The sequence below is a fragment of the Tiliqua scincoides genome, chromosome 9 (genome assembly GCF_035046505.1).
Source record: "Tiliqua scincoides isolate rTilSci1 chromosome 9, rTilSci1.hap2, whole genome shotgun sequence".
NCBI lineage: Eukaryota > Metazoa > Chordata > Lepidosauria > Squamata > Scincidae > Tiliqua > Tiliqua scincoides.
Genome location: NC_089829.1, coordinates 20361802 through 20378228, shown reverse-complemented (window position 1 = coordinate 20378228; position 16427 = coordinate 20361802). Strand labels below are relative to the sequence as shown.

The 16427-nt window shown below is 48.1% G+C and overlaps 1 protein-coding gene across 1 annotated transcript in view; it reads left to right on the top strand.

Moving 5' to 3' along the window:
• The window catches only part of FA2H (fatty acid 2-hydroxylase), a 53051-nt gene extending 40718 nt beyond the window's left edge, over nucleotides 1-12333 (top strand). Inside the window, 5 exon segments of the mRNA XM_066637929.1 lie at nucleotides 1612-1754; nucleotides 4474-4580; nucleotides 6791-6960; nucleotides 11414-11666; nucleotides 12254-12333. Of these exon segments, the coding sequence (XP_066494026.1) occupies nucleotides 1612-1754; nucleotides 4474-4580; nucleotides 6791-6960; nucleotides 11414-11666; nucleotides 12254-12333 (753 nt within the window).
• Nucleotides 12334-16427: the final 4094 nt, after the last annotated feature.

Sequence of the window (16427 nt, the reverse complement as noted above, 5' to 3'; positions counted from 1 at the left end):
AAGTGACATCATAGAGCAAACTAAAATGAATAATTATAAATATTTAATTATTTATGAGGAGAGGAGCCTCTGCTTCTCCTATTCCTGGAATTGGAAGAAGAAGTGTGAAGAAGCAGAGAGTGGTGCGTTTGAGGGCATTGCGATGCTCTATCCCACCAATCTCTTCTCTTTCACACTTCCTCTTCTGCTCCATCTCCCCTTTTCCAATCAAGGGAGTGGGAGTAGGAGCAGCAGAAGGGAAGGTGAGTGGGCAGACTGAGGTGGACACCCCTTCCTACCTGAGGCAAATTGGCCTCATGAATGGGCTGGCCCTGTATTAACGCATCAAAATCCAGTTAGGGGCTTCTACTCACTCTAAAGTAGCAGCCACATCCAGCCAAACTGGAATTGGGACAAGCTTTTACCTCCACACTCTTATCTTTCCAAACCTGTTAATAGGGCCTTTTGAGGTGCCCTTGTAGTGAATTGAGAGTACCAGCCATCCTCTTCTTCCTCTTTGTCCCAGATGGAGCAATTTGACCTTTTCCCAGTCTCCAAATGCCAGCATTCCCACTGAATGAAAGCTTTGTGCTTGATTAGTCTTCAAGAAACAATGGGAGTTGTTTGTCCTTTTTCTTGGGAAGAATAGATTTTCAAAAGAAAACTTATGTGTTGTTATATTTTGCATGTTTTTCTTTTGCTGTCCAGTTGTTAACATGTTGACGTCTTGCTTTGCATGATGAAATAATCTTAACCTGGTTGCATCTTAACTATATATTTTTTCCTTCTTAAAAAGTAAGGCTCTGCTGCTTCCGAGGAAAAGGGCATGTTTTGTTTGATGTTCCTAATGAAGGGATGTGTTTGTATGTCCTGCTCTCATAATTTTAGCTCTCTCAACTGCCCTTTTTAAAATGGGTGTCGTGCTATACTCCTTTGACGATGTTTCATTCTTTACCACTGAATAGGGATAGAATCTGAACATGTGATCTGTTTTGCTGCTACCTCTTGGGAAGGTCTTTGGTTAATGGCTAGGACCTAGGATTGCCATTTCTGACCAAAGCTATTCCAGGAGATTAATTTTCCAGCATGATTGTAGGGCTGGCTCATCCACGAGGCTAAATGAGACAGTTGCCTCAGGTGGCAGGTTGGTGGTGGGGCAGTGACTGTCTTCATTTGTCCACTCACTTCCACTTCTTTTCCTCCTCCTTGCATTTCCTGGATTGGCTTGGAGAGGAGAATGATGGGCCAGTCAGTTCTTGCCATCAGTCCCCTCTCCTCCACAGTTCCTTCCTGCTCTCCCCTCTTTTTTCAGTTCAGGCAGCAGGGAGAGCAGAGGCTGATGCATCAAGTTGGGGGGGGGGGCAGTATTTTGACATGTTGTCTCAGGAGCCAGGGGGTCTTGGTCCAGCCCTCATGATTGCACTGTTGGAAATTCCTGGAGGTCCTGTTGAAATCTGCAGAATGACTTTCAGGAGTGACTTGGAGATGGAGATGCTGCCAGATCCGCTACCTGCAAGATCAGCCACCCTACTCTGACCATTTGGCTAGGCAGTTTCCAAGGCTGCCAGATCTTTCTGTACCATCTGGCTCTGACTACAGTCTTTTCTTTTTTTCTCTCTCTCTCTTCCCCAGGACCTTGTCAATTGGCATAAACCATTGCTCTGGCAGGTGGGCCACTTGGGGGAGAAGTATGATGAATGGGTGCATCAACCGGTGGATCGACCCATTCGCTTGTTCCATTCAGACATCATCGAGTCCCTTTCCAAAACAGCATGGTGAGACTCTGAAGCGTGGCTTCCAGTAAGGATCCATCATGCTCTTGGTGTGTGAAGGAGAGTATGTTGGGTCCACAGTTATGATCCTCCTCTTGGTTGACACACAGAAAATCTTTGAGAGGCTGTGTGTGGAAGCTGCAGAATTGTTGATTTGCAAGAAAGGAGAAGGGGCTTCTAGTCCAACTCTTTGGTTTGTTTATTTCTTTGTACTTTATATACCACCTTTAAAATATAATATCATAGCATATGTTTTAGACATGGGAGGAGGGCTGGCCCATCCATGAGGCTGACTAAGGCAGTTGCCTCAGGAAGCAGAGCGGCAGAGCTGAGAAAAGGCTCCTCTGCCATTCTTCCTCCTTGAAAAGAGAAATAGACCATGATAGTTCTTAATTCAATTTTTTTATCCAACTGTTTTAAATCTATTGCAAGACACAGAAGAGCATGGGATAAAATGAGCTAGATCCTTGAGGCAGCAAGCCTATGCACATTTCCCTGGGAGTAAGCTGCACTGAATACAGCAGGACTAACATAGGAGCAAACATGCATCGGCATGCAGTATAAATGAAGTACCCTAAGTTCCTAAAGAGGAATGAGTGGCAGAACAAGAAAACGCTCTAATGAAGACATTGAAAGTTGGCTTTTTGTTGTCTAGTCATAGTGGGGCATATTTATTTTAGGGGTCATGATGACTTCTTGCACTTACACCAGTGGTAACCAGTGCATGTATAACTGAGGGCCCAGTCCCATCCAAATTTCCAGCACTGATGCAGCTGCAATGCAGTTCTGTGGTAAGAAAACAAATGTTCCCTTCCCTTTTGGCTGCACCGCAAGATGCAGCAGCACGCACCCTGTTGGCACACACCCAGTTGCATCCGCACTGGAATTGGGCCCTTGGCTTGATCCAACCCATGTTACAGAAGCACCGTCTGTTCATCAGATATACCTGCCTTTATCAGGTGATGCAATGCTCAGCGCACTAATTTGCAGAAAAATGAGTCCAGCCCTTCAATCAATTGTGTCTAAACAACTTCAAGGGAAAGTCAGGAGGGGGAAAGTGGTGAGCATTCACTACTCTGGATGGGACAGGGGGGCGGAGTTCATTCCTGACCTCAAAACAGAGACCTGTGGTCCCATGGGAACCTTCCCTCCTCCCCATCTTGTTGCACCCACGCCAAAAGACAAAGACCAAAGACAAAGAGACAAGACACCCCTTTGGGCTTTTCTTATACTTCTCATGCTACAGGATGATGTGACTCTATACTTTTTTGAACTGACCAATCAGAACTCTTGGGGACAGAATCTTCTGGATGCTAGTTCTCTTATTTCTCCCCCTCCCCACTGGGGATTCATGGGCGCCACTTGGTCTGCTGAGGTGCTACAGTATCATTGAGTTGTAAATTCCTTGCAGCTAGGATGCAAGCCACTTCTATGTTACTGGGTTACTTTGGTTCAGACTTTGCAATGCTACTAGGCCTGAACTGCACATATTCATGACAGGCCTGTGAAATATCCTGTGGCTCAGGATAGCCACCCAATGGGATTTGCTGCCAATCGATGTGGAGAGAGCTCCTTACTCAGGTGGCTAAGAAGTGATTCAACAAATGACAGGTCTGCCAAGAGGGAGAGCACTAAAGCACCCTGCCTTCCCTATTGCTGCCTCCACTGTGCCTTCTTGCATTCCATGGGTTCAAAAAGGAAAAGAGGGATAGAGAGGAAAAGGAAGTGTGGAAGGTGAGAAGCTAGAGCAGGAGTGTCAAACTCGTTTCATGGAATGGGCCGAATAGCATTCATGATGTCTACTGAGGGCCAAAAGTGATGTCTTAAATCAGGAAGTGATGTTATGAAGCAAGTCATGACCAGAAATAAGCACTTTTTTTGTCACTTAGGAACTCATTAGCTGCAAATGGCAGGATAGAAAATACACAGATCTTGATCAAAATTTTCAAGGTATGGGAGAGCCCAATTTTTGTCCTTTCTGCAATGACACCTTAGCACAGCTCAGCAGATGAGTGCAACTGACAGTGGTGCTAAGAGAGCCTGAGGGCTGAATAAAGAGCTCCCGGGGCCACCTCTGGCCTGCGGGCCTTATGTTGACACCCCTGAGCTGGAGCATCTCTTCTTCCACTCCTTTCCTGTCTTCCTTTACAAATTCAGGGAGTGGGAGGAAGGAGGAGCAAGATCAGTGGAGATGGGTGGTTGGAGGCATGTGGCCAGTCAGACACCTGAGGTGTCCACCTCAGTTGGCCTCATGGATGGGGAACCGTGCGACCTTGAAGCAGCTGACAAGCTGAGCCGAGCTATTCCATCTGCTCTGAGCGTGGGAGGATGGAGGCCAGAATCTGCAACCAGATCAAGAAAGAAACATCTGAATGTTGTGGTTTCTTGAAGATAGAAACCTTCTTTCAAATTGTAAAAATCCCTACGGGGATTTAAATTGCCTGCCTATGTAAACCGCCTTGACTAAAGTCTAAGAAGAAATCTGATGACCAAGAAAGGCGGTATAGAAATACCTGTTTTAGTACTATTAGTATTAGACTATTGTAATTGTGAGACTGGCAACACAGAAGTCCCTGCCCACTGGCAGCACAGAAGATCCTGCTCTAATCTTAGAGGATTAGATTTTTGGATGCTCTCAAGACTTCAGCTTGCTCTTTCTTGCCTGGCAGAGAGGAGTTGACTTAATGAAATGAACCCTGTTTTTCCACTTTCTTTTCTCCAGGTACATGGTCATTGCAGTCTGGGTTCCAGTGGTACTGTATTGCACCTGGCACTGCTACGCGACTCTTGCTCAGGGGAATACCCGTCTCTTTTCTACATTCACAACAGGTGAACATGCTTAAGTCTTCCGGTACCTTCTTTAGTGCAGGGGGCTGGGATTTGGTTTCCAGGCAGACATGCTGCATTAGCTACTCACTGTGTATGGTTCAACAAGACTTGTCAGCTCCTGGAGAGTTTGTTTTCCCCCACTGTGGTGCCATGGAGGCCTTGCTAAAACCTTCAGGATTGCTTTCCGTTTTGCTGGAAGAGGGAGGTGTATTCCGGGAGACTCCAGGCCAATGCCGGAGGGTTAAAAATCCTTTCTCAGCTGGTGCAGGAGGAGGCCAGGTGAGGAGTAATTCTGCATAGACGGCAAGTTCTGAAGCCTGGTCGGTTCACACCCCATAAAGATGTCTTTCTGGGTAATTTGGAGCAGGCAAAGAGAAGCATCCTTCTGCCCCTGTTGCTTCCCTACACTACTACATTTGAGAGATGTCAGGAAGTGCCCTCCTGTAGAACTAACACTGCAATCCTAACCACACTTTTCTGAGAGTAAGCCCCATTGAACAAAATAGGACTTACTTTTGAGTAGACCTGGTTAAGATTGTGCCCTAAGTCAGCCAGCAGACTGGGAAGAGCATTTTAACTGGGGATGCTTAGGCCTCTCTTCAGGGCCAGAACTGAGCCCTGAAGTAGAGGAGCGTGCCTCTGACCATGAACAGAGGGCCTTTCCTTCAATGGTGACCCTAAGCAACACCACACAATATCTGTGTTTTAAGAAGCAGTGCCTGCAAGCAGGCTTCAGCAAGGGGAACTGGGAGCCCTTCAGCCAGAACCATAGAAAGGACCTATTGTCTGAACAGCCACCCACCCCCACTGCAGTCTGCCCTGTACAGAGAAGGGCTTGTGTGGAGCCAGCAGCCTGCGACTCCCTCCGCCGGCCGGCCAGCACCTGCGATCGGAGGCCTTGTCTGTCCCTTGTTTTCTGGCCAACTCATTTTCCTTTTGCTGTAAGTGCCGTTTGGTACCAGGCTTGGCTCTTCCCTCCCCACCTCCACCCCATGCAGCTGGCCCAGCATGAAAGCAAAACCACTGCCCGGATCCTTTGGGAGCTTCAGGGCGTCTCCCGGGGGACATGTCTTCCATGGTCATGTTTTCCTCAAAAGGAAGGAGACCCACTTCCTGCCGCTGTCCTCAGGGGGTCACGCCAAGGCTGTAACCCCCAGATTGCTCTTGGGGGACCCAGCTGCTGAAGACAAGGAGTACACAAACTGTCTGTCTGCTTGGCCATGCAGTCTTTCTTCAGTGGCACTGATTTCATAGTATCACAGTGGAGCAAGTGGGAGAGAATCAGGGGCAGGGGAGGAGAAGGGAGCAAGAGGAGCTCAATCATCAAAATAACCTTCTCCTGAATGAACCTGCCTAGACACTGGGCTTATCTGCAGAAGCGCTGCTCCACGGTCCATCACCTGCGGAGGTTCAGTGGGAGGGGGTGTGGGACAGGGCATTTGGGGGGCAGCCTTTTGATCTGGGAAAGCCCTTCACTGGGAAGCGCAACTGGCTCCTATACTGCATGCCTCTAAGCAGTTAGCAGAATCATCCTCATCCTCTTTGGCCTTCCCTTGAGTGTATCTGTGTCTTCCAATTGTTTTCCTTTGCACTTTCCTAGCTAGCTGTGTTCAACATTTGGTTGGTACCTGGTTGTTAAAGTACAGTGGGCCTGCTGTATCTGTGGATTCAGGATGCACGGATTTCATTATCCATGGGTCCCTGAACCCATGGATGCAACCCATGTGGGTTGGACCCATATGGACCCTCCTGAGGCAATAGGAGCTGTGCTCTGGTCACTTTTGAAGGGTGTTCTGAAGGCTGGGCCTCCCCGGCCCTCAGAACGCCAAGGTCTTTGGGAAACCTCAGGTCACTTCCAGTTTTTCTGAAAAATCGGGAGTGACCTTCTAAGGCATGGATGTTTCCATGCTGGAGCATTGGCTACAGGGGAAGGTTCCTGATGTGGTTGCAGGTGCTCCATCTGCCCAGTGCAGGACCCCTCCAGGTACAGAGTCCATTTTGGCCAAATTAGTCAATATGCCCTAAGGCCAGCCCTGTTCTGCCACCCTTCTGTCCCACTTGAAATAAATAGATGTGGACAGCTGCAGCTGGAAATTTGGTGCTGGGCTAGACAACCGTCTCAGCCTGGGACAGGAATGTCTTCATGGGACGGTGGCTTCAGGATGTATTGCTTGCTGATGGTTCCATTTCCCACTCCCTCTGTTGTGCAGCTTATTCCATCCACATTCACAAAAACTATTGCCCGATGATCTTTGTGATGGGAATGGGCGTCTGGACCCTAGTGGAGTACGTCATCCACCGCTTTATCTTCCACATGAAGCCTGCCAACAACTATTACCTTATCACTCTGCATTTCTTGTTGCATGGCCAACACCACAAGGTAAGTGGGGCTGTGACAACTGGCAGCAGCCAGCTGGCAGAGATCCCTTGCAGCCTGTTAACAGCAGGTTGAAGAAAGAGGCAATGGCATAGATTGCTACAGCCCTTCCGAGGGATCAGACCTCACCAGATGAGGAAGAGCACCAAGTGCCAGACTCGGGATCAATGAATGGTGTGCAAATGAATGTTGCCTTTTGCTTCACTGGATAGGTTTTGATAACAGCAAAAGAAGGAAGGGATGTGGACTGTGTCGTACTGGCAGAGCAAGCACTGGAGGTGCCTCATGTGTGCTTCCACCCTGGCTTGCGCACTGCTGTGGTTTAAAGTGTCATGGTGGCTGTCTGCTTCTATGACAATTGTGCAATGTCACAGTGGTCAGCTTTGAAGCAAAGGACCTTTTCATCACACACACCCCCAAGTAAGGCTATAGGATTAAAAAAAAATAACTATAAATGTCCTCCTTAGTGTGTTTTCATATCCTGCCACTTATTCCAACTTTGAAATGTATTATTTTTTATTTAAAGATATAGCTCACTATTTCTCTGTGCTCCTAGGAGCCCTGGTGCTCCTTGAGACCCCTTCAGGAGTTCCACGAGCACACCAAAGTGGCTGCCCACTCTGCTTGTTCATGCCTCCCACCTCCCCTGTTCGTAGCTCTCCTTTGTCGTTCTCCTCCTATTCCGGCTCTTCACTGGTATTTGGTGTTGGGGTCGGCACTGCACCAATCCACAGATGCACCGGTGCTCTGGGGCTCCCTGAGACTCTGCACCTGCCCCAGTGGGGCTCCCTGAGGCTCCCTGAGGAGTGTAAAGGGCTCCAGAGACCGATATGTTTGAGAACCACTGAATTGTAACTCATTTCATCTTAGGCTTTTGAGGTGAGTTACAGTTGTTTTAAAATAAAAGCTGAAAAAGAAAGGAAGGAAAGGAGGAAGGAAGGAAATTTTGAAGCATTTATAAGGGCCAAAGTACATTTATAGGAACACGTGTTTGGCCCTGTCTTTTGCTTAAAACAGTATTACTGTATTTGCAGAAGGAATCTAAGCTTCTGTTGGTAGCCAACTAAACCCAGTTTGTGCAGCCTAATGAGAGCTTGCTTGATTCCTTCCCGAGGACTAGAAAATTACCTCTCTTTTTTCTCTTTTCTTTCTTTTTCCCCCCAATTAAAACAGCCCAATCGTATCTGTATGGTACACTGTTCAGACCCCGAGGTCTGTGGTGTTCCATGCTGTCTGCCATCCACTGATTTGCGGAGTGCTGCTCAGTGGCAGGTCTGGAAAGGGGGGTCAAAAACCTCAAGCTCCATACCTTTGCGGTGTTGCAGGCCACTCAGAAAGCCTTCTGAGGCTTCTGATGCAATCTTAAGAAGTACTTCCGGTTTCCCAGAAGTACTATTTGAGACCACGTGGGAAGCCTCCGAAGACTTTCTGAGTCACCCGCAATGCCGCACGAGGCTCCATTGTGCTGGGTAAGTATGGAGGTGGGGTGGGGGGGCATCTTGCCCCTTCACCCTGGGGTGCGTTGAGGGGTAGGTCCTTTACTGGTGCTGCTGCTGATGCAGGTCCAGAAGGCCTCACCCCCAGCAGCAGCAAAGGGCAGACCAGCCACCAGTGTGGCTTTGCTGGTGGTGGGGGCAGGCTGGGGTGGGAACTGGGCTAGGACGGGGCAGATCAAGGCAGGACCAGGCAGATCTCGGCAGCACTGGTAGCCACCCAATCATACACCCCCATCCCCAGCCCGACATGCCCCTGTAACTCTTCAGGTTTATGCCAGTAAAACAGCATGGATCAGAGGAACTTCATAGGGGCTCAGACAACGGCTGGATACTTAAGTGAAATTTTTCTTTGCTCACCTTTCCTGGCTGGCCTGGTCACCAGCCAACACACAGAATATAGGAGATGCTGTGTCAGCCTTTGTGCTAAGAGAGGATAGGATTGGGCCATTAGATTCTTAGGAAGCTGAATTTGACAGCCAGTATCTCATTTTTCCTTCCTTTTTCCCCAGAATCATAGCATAGGTGCCACTGCACTTTGTGATTCTTTGGCTATTGGCATCCTGGCCATACAGAACAAATAACTTCTGATTCTCTTTCTGGCACGGGTGTTGCTCTAGGAATGCGTAGCCATTAACATTTGACTGTGCATAGTGTGGGTGGATACAATGTCGTCTCACAGGAAATATCATAGATACTCCCCTACAGGGTGAGAAATTTTTGCCAATAAATCAAGCTTAGGCGATCACCTCGCCTTTTCTCTAAGGTCCCTATACAGGCTGGAATATATGGGAGAAGGCAGACCAGGTTCCTCAGATAACCTGGTTCCAAATAGTGAAGGGCTAAAAAGGTCCATTCCAGTACTTTGAATTGGGCCTGGAAATGAATGGGCAGCCGTAGCAGGATTGCACTACCTAGCTTCAGGCACCTGTTTTGCTGCATTCTGCACTAATTACAGCTTTGGAGCATCCTTCATGGGCAGCTCTTCTATGTAGAGCACATTACAGTAATCCGGTTGTGAAATCACTGAAGTATAGACCACCTTGCTCAGGTCCAATTGAGTCAAGTATGGCCACAATTGGTGCACCAGCCAAAGCTGTGCAAATGCACTCCTGACCGCAGCTACCACCTGACTCTTCAGGCAGAGCTGTGAGTCCAGGAGCACTCCCAAGCTGCACACTCATTCCTGCAGGAGGAGTGCAACCCCATTCAGAAGGGCGGATGACTCAATATCTGCATTGAGGATTTCCTGACCAGGAGAACCTCTGCCTTTTCTGGATTTAATCTCAGCCAAACCATGACCACCTCCAGACAGCACTCCAGGACTTCCCCAGCCTCCCTGGAATGAGATGGCAGAGAGAAATAGAGTTCAGTGTTGTCAGCATACTGGTGACACCCCATTCCAACCCCAGGGATGATCTCTCCAGCAGTTTCATGTTGATGTTAACAAGAATAAAGCACTGTGGCAACCCGCACTGTAAAGGCCAGGGTGCCAAACAGGTGTCTTCCTCCCCACCCCTGCATCACCACCTAGGACCTATCAGTCAAGGAGTGCATCCACTGCAAAGCAGTGCCATCCAGCCTCAACTCAACCAACCGACAGAAAGACGCCATGGTCAATGATGTTGAAAGCCACTGAGAGGTCCAGCAGGGAAGCTGTCCCACTATTTAGTCCTCAGTGTAGACAATCCAACAGGGTGACCAAGGCTTTCTTTGTCCAAAAGCCTGGGCTGAAGCTGGACTGAAATAACAGTCCAGATAATCTGTTCTATCTAGGATCCTCTGGAGCTGAGATGCCAAGCTCAATCACCTTATTCAAGATAATTGTCTAAGGCCGCAATCCTAACCAATTCTCCAGCACTGACATAAGGGCAGTGCAACTCTGAGGTAAGAGAATAAACATTGCCCTACCTTGAGAAGGCCTCTGTGACTGCCCCCCAACTGCATGATGCAGCACATGCCCCACTGGCACAGCTATGCCAGTGCTGGAAAGTTGGTTAGGATTGCATCCTAAGTTGGTGAAATCTGACATGGGCTTTTTTTTTCCCGGAGGGGACACATAATTCCACTCAGCAGGATGCTTACCTGATATTCACCTTAAAGGTGAATTCGGCCAGACCAGCCTGTGCAGATCATATAAACCAAGTTGGGGAAATGGTCAAGCAGGCATGAAGATGCTCTCAAGTTCCAGAGAACCGTATCCATGTTCTCAGGCCATTTAAGCTGAGAAAAAAAATCAGTCAATAATGATGAACTGACTGATGCTATAGGGACAATTTCTGGAACTGATAATCCAGAATCCAAATTGTGGCTAATGTAAGCAATTATACCTACAAAGTGCCTTGCAAATTTGTCACAGCAGTCAGTTGTAATTTCCAACTTGCTCCCTAAAGGGTCTGGTAGCTGCTGGTGGTGTCAGCACTTGCTAGTATCTTATTGGGCTAAAATCCATGGGCTGAGAGCCAAAAGCCCTTAGGTTCACATCAGAAGTTCATGTCTCTGGCAAAGGCTATATACCTGTGTAGGAAGGCAGAAACCAGTTGGACTTGGGCTCCTCCAGCTCTAGTCCTAGGTGGATTCAATCAGCAAGCTGCCATTCCTGCCCTGCCCTTCCAGCAAGCCAAAGACTATATAATACATGAAGTTAGTTCTAAGAGTTCCACCATGCAGGAATGTTGTCACTCCATTGGACTTCCCTAGGCGTATGTGGTCAAAAGCAGCCTGCATTTGCATAAGCTGCAAATGAAGAGAGGGAAAGAGCAGAAGAGGAAGTGGAGAGGAGAGGAGCTAGAGTGTCAAAGTTGATCTTCCTTCCTTATTCAAACCAGGGGGTGGAAAGAACAGAGGCTGGCACATCACAGAGTATGGGAGGACAGCATTTGGCAAGCTGTCTCAGGGGCCCAGAGATCCTGGATCAGCCCTGAGCAGGGGTGGTGCTTAAACTGTTCTTGTTTCCCTTCCAGTCCCCCTTTGATGGAGCCCGCCTGGTTTTCCCACCTGTACCAGCATCAGTGATAGTCGCAGTTTTCTATGTTTTTCTCACACTTGTATTTCCTGAAGCACTGGGGATGGGCCTCCTCTCTGGAGGGCTCTTTGGTTACATTGTCTACGACATGATACATTACTATCTGCATTATGGGTCACCAAAGAAAGGCACCTACCTGTGTGGGATGAAGGCCTATCACATCAAACACCACTTTGAACACCAGCAAGCAGGTAATGGGCTCCAATTACCCTCTAAATAATTGCTGCGCTGCTTGGCTTTTCCTCTTGGTCCGCACAAATCTTTGGGATTTCTTGAGTCGATGCTGTCATGTGTCCAGGATTCCATTCAGGCACTGAATTTTGGGGTAGATGCTCTGAGCTGTTCCAGCAAGTTCAGTCCTTGGGTAAACGTAACTTTGCACAGCTGATAAGGTGAGTTGGGCCAGCCTGAACAGTGACCATGCTGTGATCTGTTTCGACATGCAGGCCAGGGGAAGAGTGTCAAGCAAATCTGACATAAAAAACCTTTGAGTTCCAAAGGGCAGACTTCCCCCTGATGAGGAGGCTAGTTGAAAGGTAAAGAATGTTCAGTCTCTCCAGAGTGCATGGAAGCTGTTTAAAACAATAGTAACAGAGGCCCAGTGAAAGGGGATAGTTGGACTCTATATCTGTCTTTCATTGGTGGCACAATCGCTTGTTGTCAGTTCTCAATTTCATTGCTGTCGGTTAATACAGTGTCGGTTTTCAGTCACTGGCACCTTGACTGAAGACAAGATCCTTGACAAATGTTGCTTTATTCCTTCTCTCTCTCATTTCAGGCTTTGGAATCACCACCAAATTCTGGGATTATCCATTTCAGACACTAATCCCAGAGGATCACTTTGAGAAGGAAAACTAACATTTGCTGTTCCCCTCCGTGGCCTTCCATCATTCCTGTGTTGTCATCCATGGGACTAACCCCACAGAACTGAAGGAGTGAGGACTTGAAGACACTTGACCTGGAAAATGGCCTGTCATTGTGCTTTGCTGCTTTCTGTGGCCTCAGCTTAGTCCATGCACAATTTCTAGGAAGGGGGGCAGTTGCCCCTGAGAGCTCTACAGAGGCTGATGGAGACAACAGAATAGACTGTGCCACTGCCTGTCGAAGCCAAGAAGAGACTTGAAGGGACCTAACTTGACTCTGTTGAGCTGAAGGCTATATTTGAAATACCCCATGTGTATAAGAACTCCTTGTTTGCTTACATGTGACAGTGTGCCTTGGGAAAACTCATAACCTGTGAGGGGTAACCTGCACTGGAATACGGAGGTGTCCACTTTTGTTGCTGATGAGCACAGGACTAGCTTTATGACCTGCTTGTTGTCCTCTCCAGGTGCATCATGGGGGGAGGGAGAACGTACCTTCTCCACAAGGGAAAGCCAACTCACGATATGGAAGTACAGACTCTGCATTGCTGGTGTGCTCCTGCTCTTGTTGGCATGGAGCTCTGTGGAATCTGGCTCCACCAAACTGGAGCCCGGACGGATTCCAGATCAAGTCCTGTTCCAAAATGGAATCCTGCTGGATGCTCTTCCTTCACTTGTGCAGATTTTCACAACTCTGGAGTTGGGTTTGGGGGCCCAGTGGAGTGGATACAGCCAGTCCTGTTCAGAATGGCTTAGAGCTCTTTTGGGGACTGGCTGTGGTGAGCACTTGCAGTGAATGAAGGCAGAGAAACATTGTGGCAAGGTCCAGACAGATGCCACAAGGTGTGTCCCCTCCTGGCCTTGTGATACGTCACAGGCCAGTGCAGGGGAACCAATTATAGGGGGGCAGATTATACAAAAGCGTCTACTGTGGCCAAGTATAAACATCCCCAATATATCCACAATCATACTGCCTAGAAATCCTTAGAAAGAAAACAAAGCACTTTACATCCCGGAAAGAGGTAAAACTTGCACACAAATATTGGCAGTCACGTGCCCAATTGCACCATGAGTGCTGGAATCAGCTCCCCTCTTGTGTGTAGTGCTCACAGCCCGTCAATTCTTCAACGCACTCTCAGGCGACTAACAAGCTGCTATGTGCGTTTTGCCCCCTCCTCTGCCAATGGGATGCCAGGCTCAGCCTCTTTTGCCACGTGCCTTGGTCAGGAAGCTGCAGAAATGGCCAGAAGTCTGTGACTGGCACAGAATATTGATGAGTACAGTCCACGAGGTGGTTAACTGCAGGCAGAAATTCAAAATACAGCACTGACACACAGTGGACAAAATATTTTAGAATAGTCACTTTGGCCATGTTAATTAATTTGCTGTTTTATTAGAATTGGGGGTGAGGGTTGAATGCAGTTTTGTCCACAGGCAGAGCTGAAATCAGACTCCCTTAGTCTGCCTCTTGGCTGTGATTTGGAGAGGGGATCTTCAGAATGTTCCCTGCTCAGAAACTGTTTTACACCCAGAGCTCTTTGCCCCAGGAAGAGCTGGTGGTTGCCATACCACCAGCTCTGCAGCCAGCCACTTCCCAGGCCCGCCCCCTCTGAATCCTGTGGGTTGTGTTTTCATGCATGAGGGTTGCTGGGTTTCCACGCATGAGCTTGGAGCAGGCAGAGCTACCCTAGTGTCTTGGGTTGTGCTCAGATGATGCATCCTCTGTATATGTTATTTTGTCAGTGACTCTGGGAGCCAGAGGATTTTGGCCTCATAGGCTTGGGCTGGAGGTTAATTGCAAGAGGGCAGAGTTCTGGCAGATGCCCTCCAGGACTGGGATGCCCTCTGGTATCTCCCTTCCTGTTTTCTACTCCTGGAAGAGAGATGTCTTCCCCCCAGAAAGAACTTCACCAATGAGAGAAGGTTGCTTGTGATCTCTGGCTACCCTAGAAGAGGCAACATGTGCTGCTGTCTTTGAGAGATCGTCCTCCTCCTCTTTGCCTTTTTCATTCTCTCTTTTTTGCCAAAGCAAAACCAATTGTGCCTCTTGTACTGTGCCACAGACATGAAGTGGATCTCTGCCATGGCAGCCACTTCCTTCTCTCCCCCCCCCCCTTTTCTTCCTCTGGGGATTCAGGCAAATGGGGTCTTATGTGCAGATTTATGTAGGAGCAACTGTATGTCTTTTTTCTTTTGGTACTGTTCACAAACACTGAGAGAGAAGCATCTTCTTTGTCCCACAAGCAGACTCTCATGGGGTCCCCAGACAGAAGTATTGCTCTCCTGTGGAGTGCACAGAGGTGCTTAGAGTTTGCTGCTTCCCCTTCCTGACCTCCTGCATGGACTAGCTGTTCAGAGGTGGAGGTACAAACATCTTTTGTAATGACTCCACTGCCAGGGGCCAGGATGGTTGTACCTTGTTCACTAAGGTAGGGGGTACCTTGTTCACTAAGGTAGGAGCACCCAGTGTTGCTCATCTGTAGCGTGCCCGTGATTCCACCATTGCAGTTCTTAGTGCAAAAAATCTGACTTTTGGGGGGAAGAGTGGTAGAGCAGCACAATGACTTGTACCTGTGAGCTCAGTTTTTGGGGGGGGGGGGGTTCAATGATGCCCAGCTGTCACATTTCTTGGTTTTTGTGCCTGAGTGTATCTTGTCTGTTTCCTTCTGCTAAATTGGGGTCTCTGTTAAGGTACTATTTCTTTTCTTTCTTCCCTGAAGCCTCATTTCTTTTGCAAACCAGACATTACGTTGTATCACTTCTTTTTATTAAAGTTACATGCGCAGCATCAGAACAAAACAAACAGGAGGGATAAAAGGAGGAAGGTCTGTTAACCGGGTCCCAAAGAGATTCTGCTGTGCACTGCCTATGAATGGGGAGAAGGTATAATATGCCGCAAGACCCCCCAATACATTCTGTCCACTGGTGTGTGGTCAGGTCATGGGTTCCCAAACTTTTTTGACTGGCAGCTCCCTTGACCTACTGGGGCATTGGCCGTGGCTCCCCATTAGGGCTTCTATGCATAGGACTTCCTATACATGGTATAGGGTGGTGGGTTTTTCGCAAGGATTCCGCAGCTCCCTTGGTTAGTTTCCATGGCTCCCTGGGGAGCCTCGGCTCACAGTTTGGGAACCACTGGCTCAAGTGAAAGTGAGTCATCGTCTGACACTTCGTGCAACTCCTGGTTGCCCCACACTGTCCTGTCCTTCAACACCCAGAGCAGACGATGCTGTGGCCTCTAGCATACCAGTCCTCAGGTGGGGCCAACTCCAAATGCCTTACACTCTAAACCTACCTCCTTCCCCTTCATTTTCTCTCTGTTAGAGCCTAATATTGTGAAGTTATTTAGGAAATAGGTATAGCCACTGAGGGACAGGTCAGCACCCATTTGCAAAATGAATGAGCCTGTTTCTCTCTCTCTCTGTTTTGTGGTCCCTATGCATAGGGAGGCCCCTGGAGCTTTCTCAGGTTTCCACTGACCTTGTTCCTGCTCTTCTACTACCAGCCCTCTTGCCTAAAAGGTTTTTGTTTTATCTCCACCTAAACTATTTCCAGCTTTTAAGAGCTGAGGAAAGTAATCACCAAAGCATCATTGATGGTGGTGGATTTTTTTCCCCTTGAGCTCATGATTCTACTACCCTTTCCCTTCCTTCTAATGTTTACTGTGGAAATACTTAAAGGTTTGGAAAAGTAAAGGTTATAAAGTTATAATTAAATGGTAGATGTGCCATACTTATGTATAGCTTGCATATATTTTGGAAAATAAACCTTTTGATGTGTGTGAGTTGTCGTGACCCTGTTGCTGATGGGAAGAGGACTTTGTGGATCGGTTGCTGTTTTCAAAGGCAGCCTTATGGCACCAGTCCTGCTTGAGGTTGGACCTCAGCTGTATATCCCAAGTATTCAGCTGTATACTTTGACAGCCAAACCAGCTTTTTGCTCGAAGTAAGGCATCCTGTATGTAACTGGTTGGCATCGGCAGCTTTCCAGCCTATGTTGAACCATGAGATGGTGTGTTAACTGACACAAGAAGCCTAGGATACCAGAAATAAGAATTGCAGGTAACCAGGTTGATCCATATATACAAGA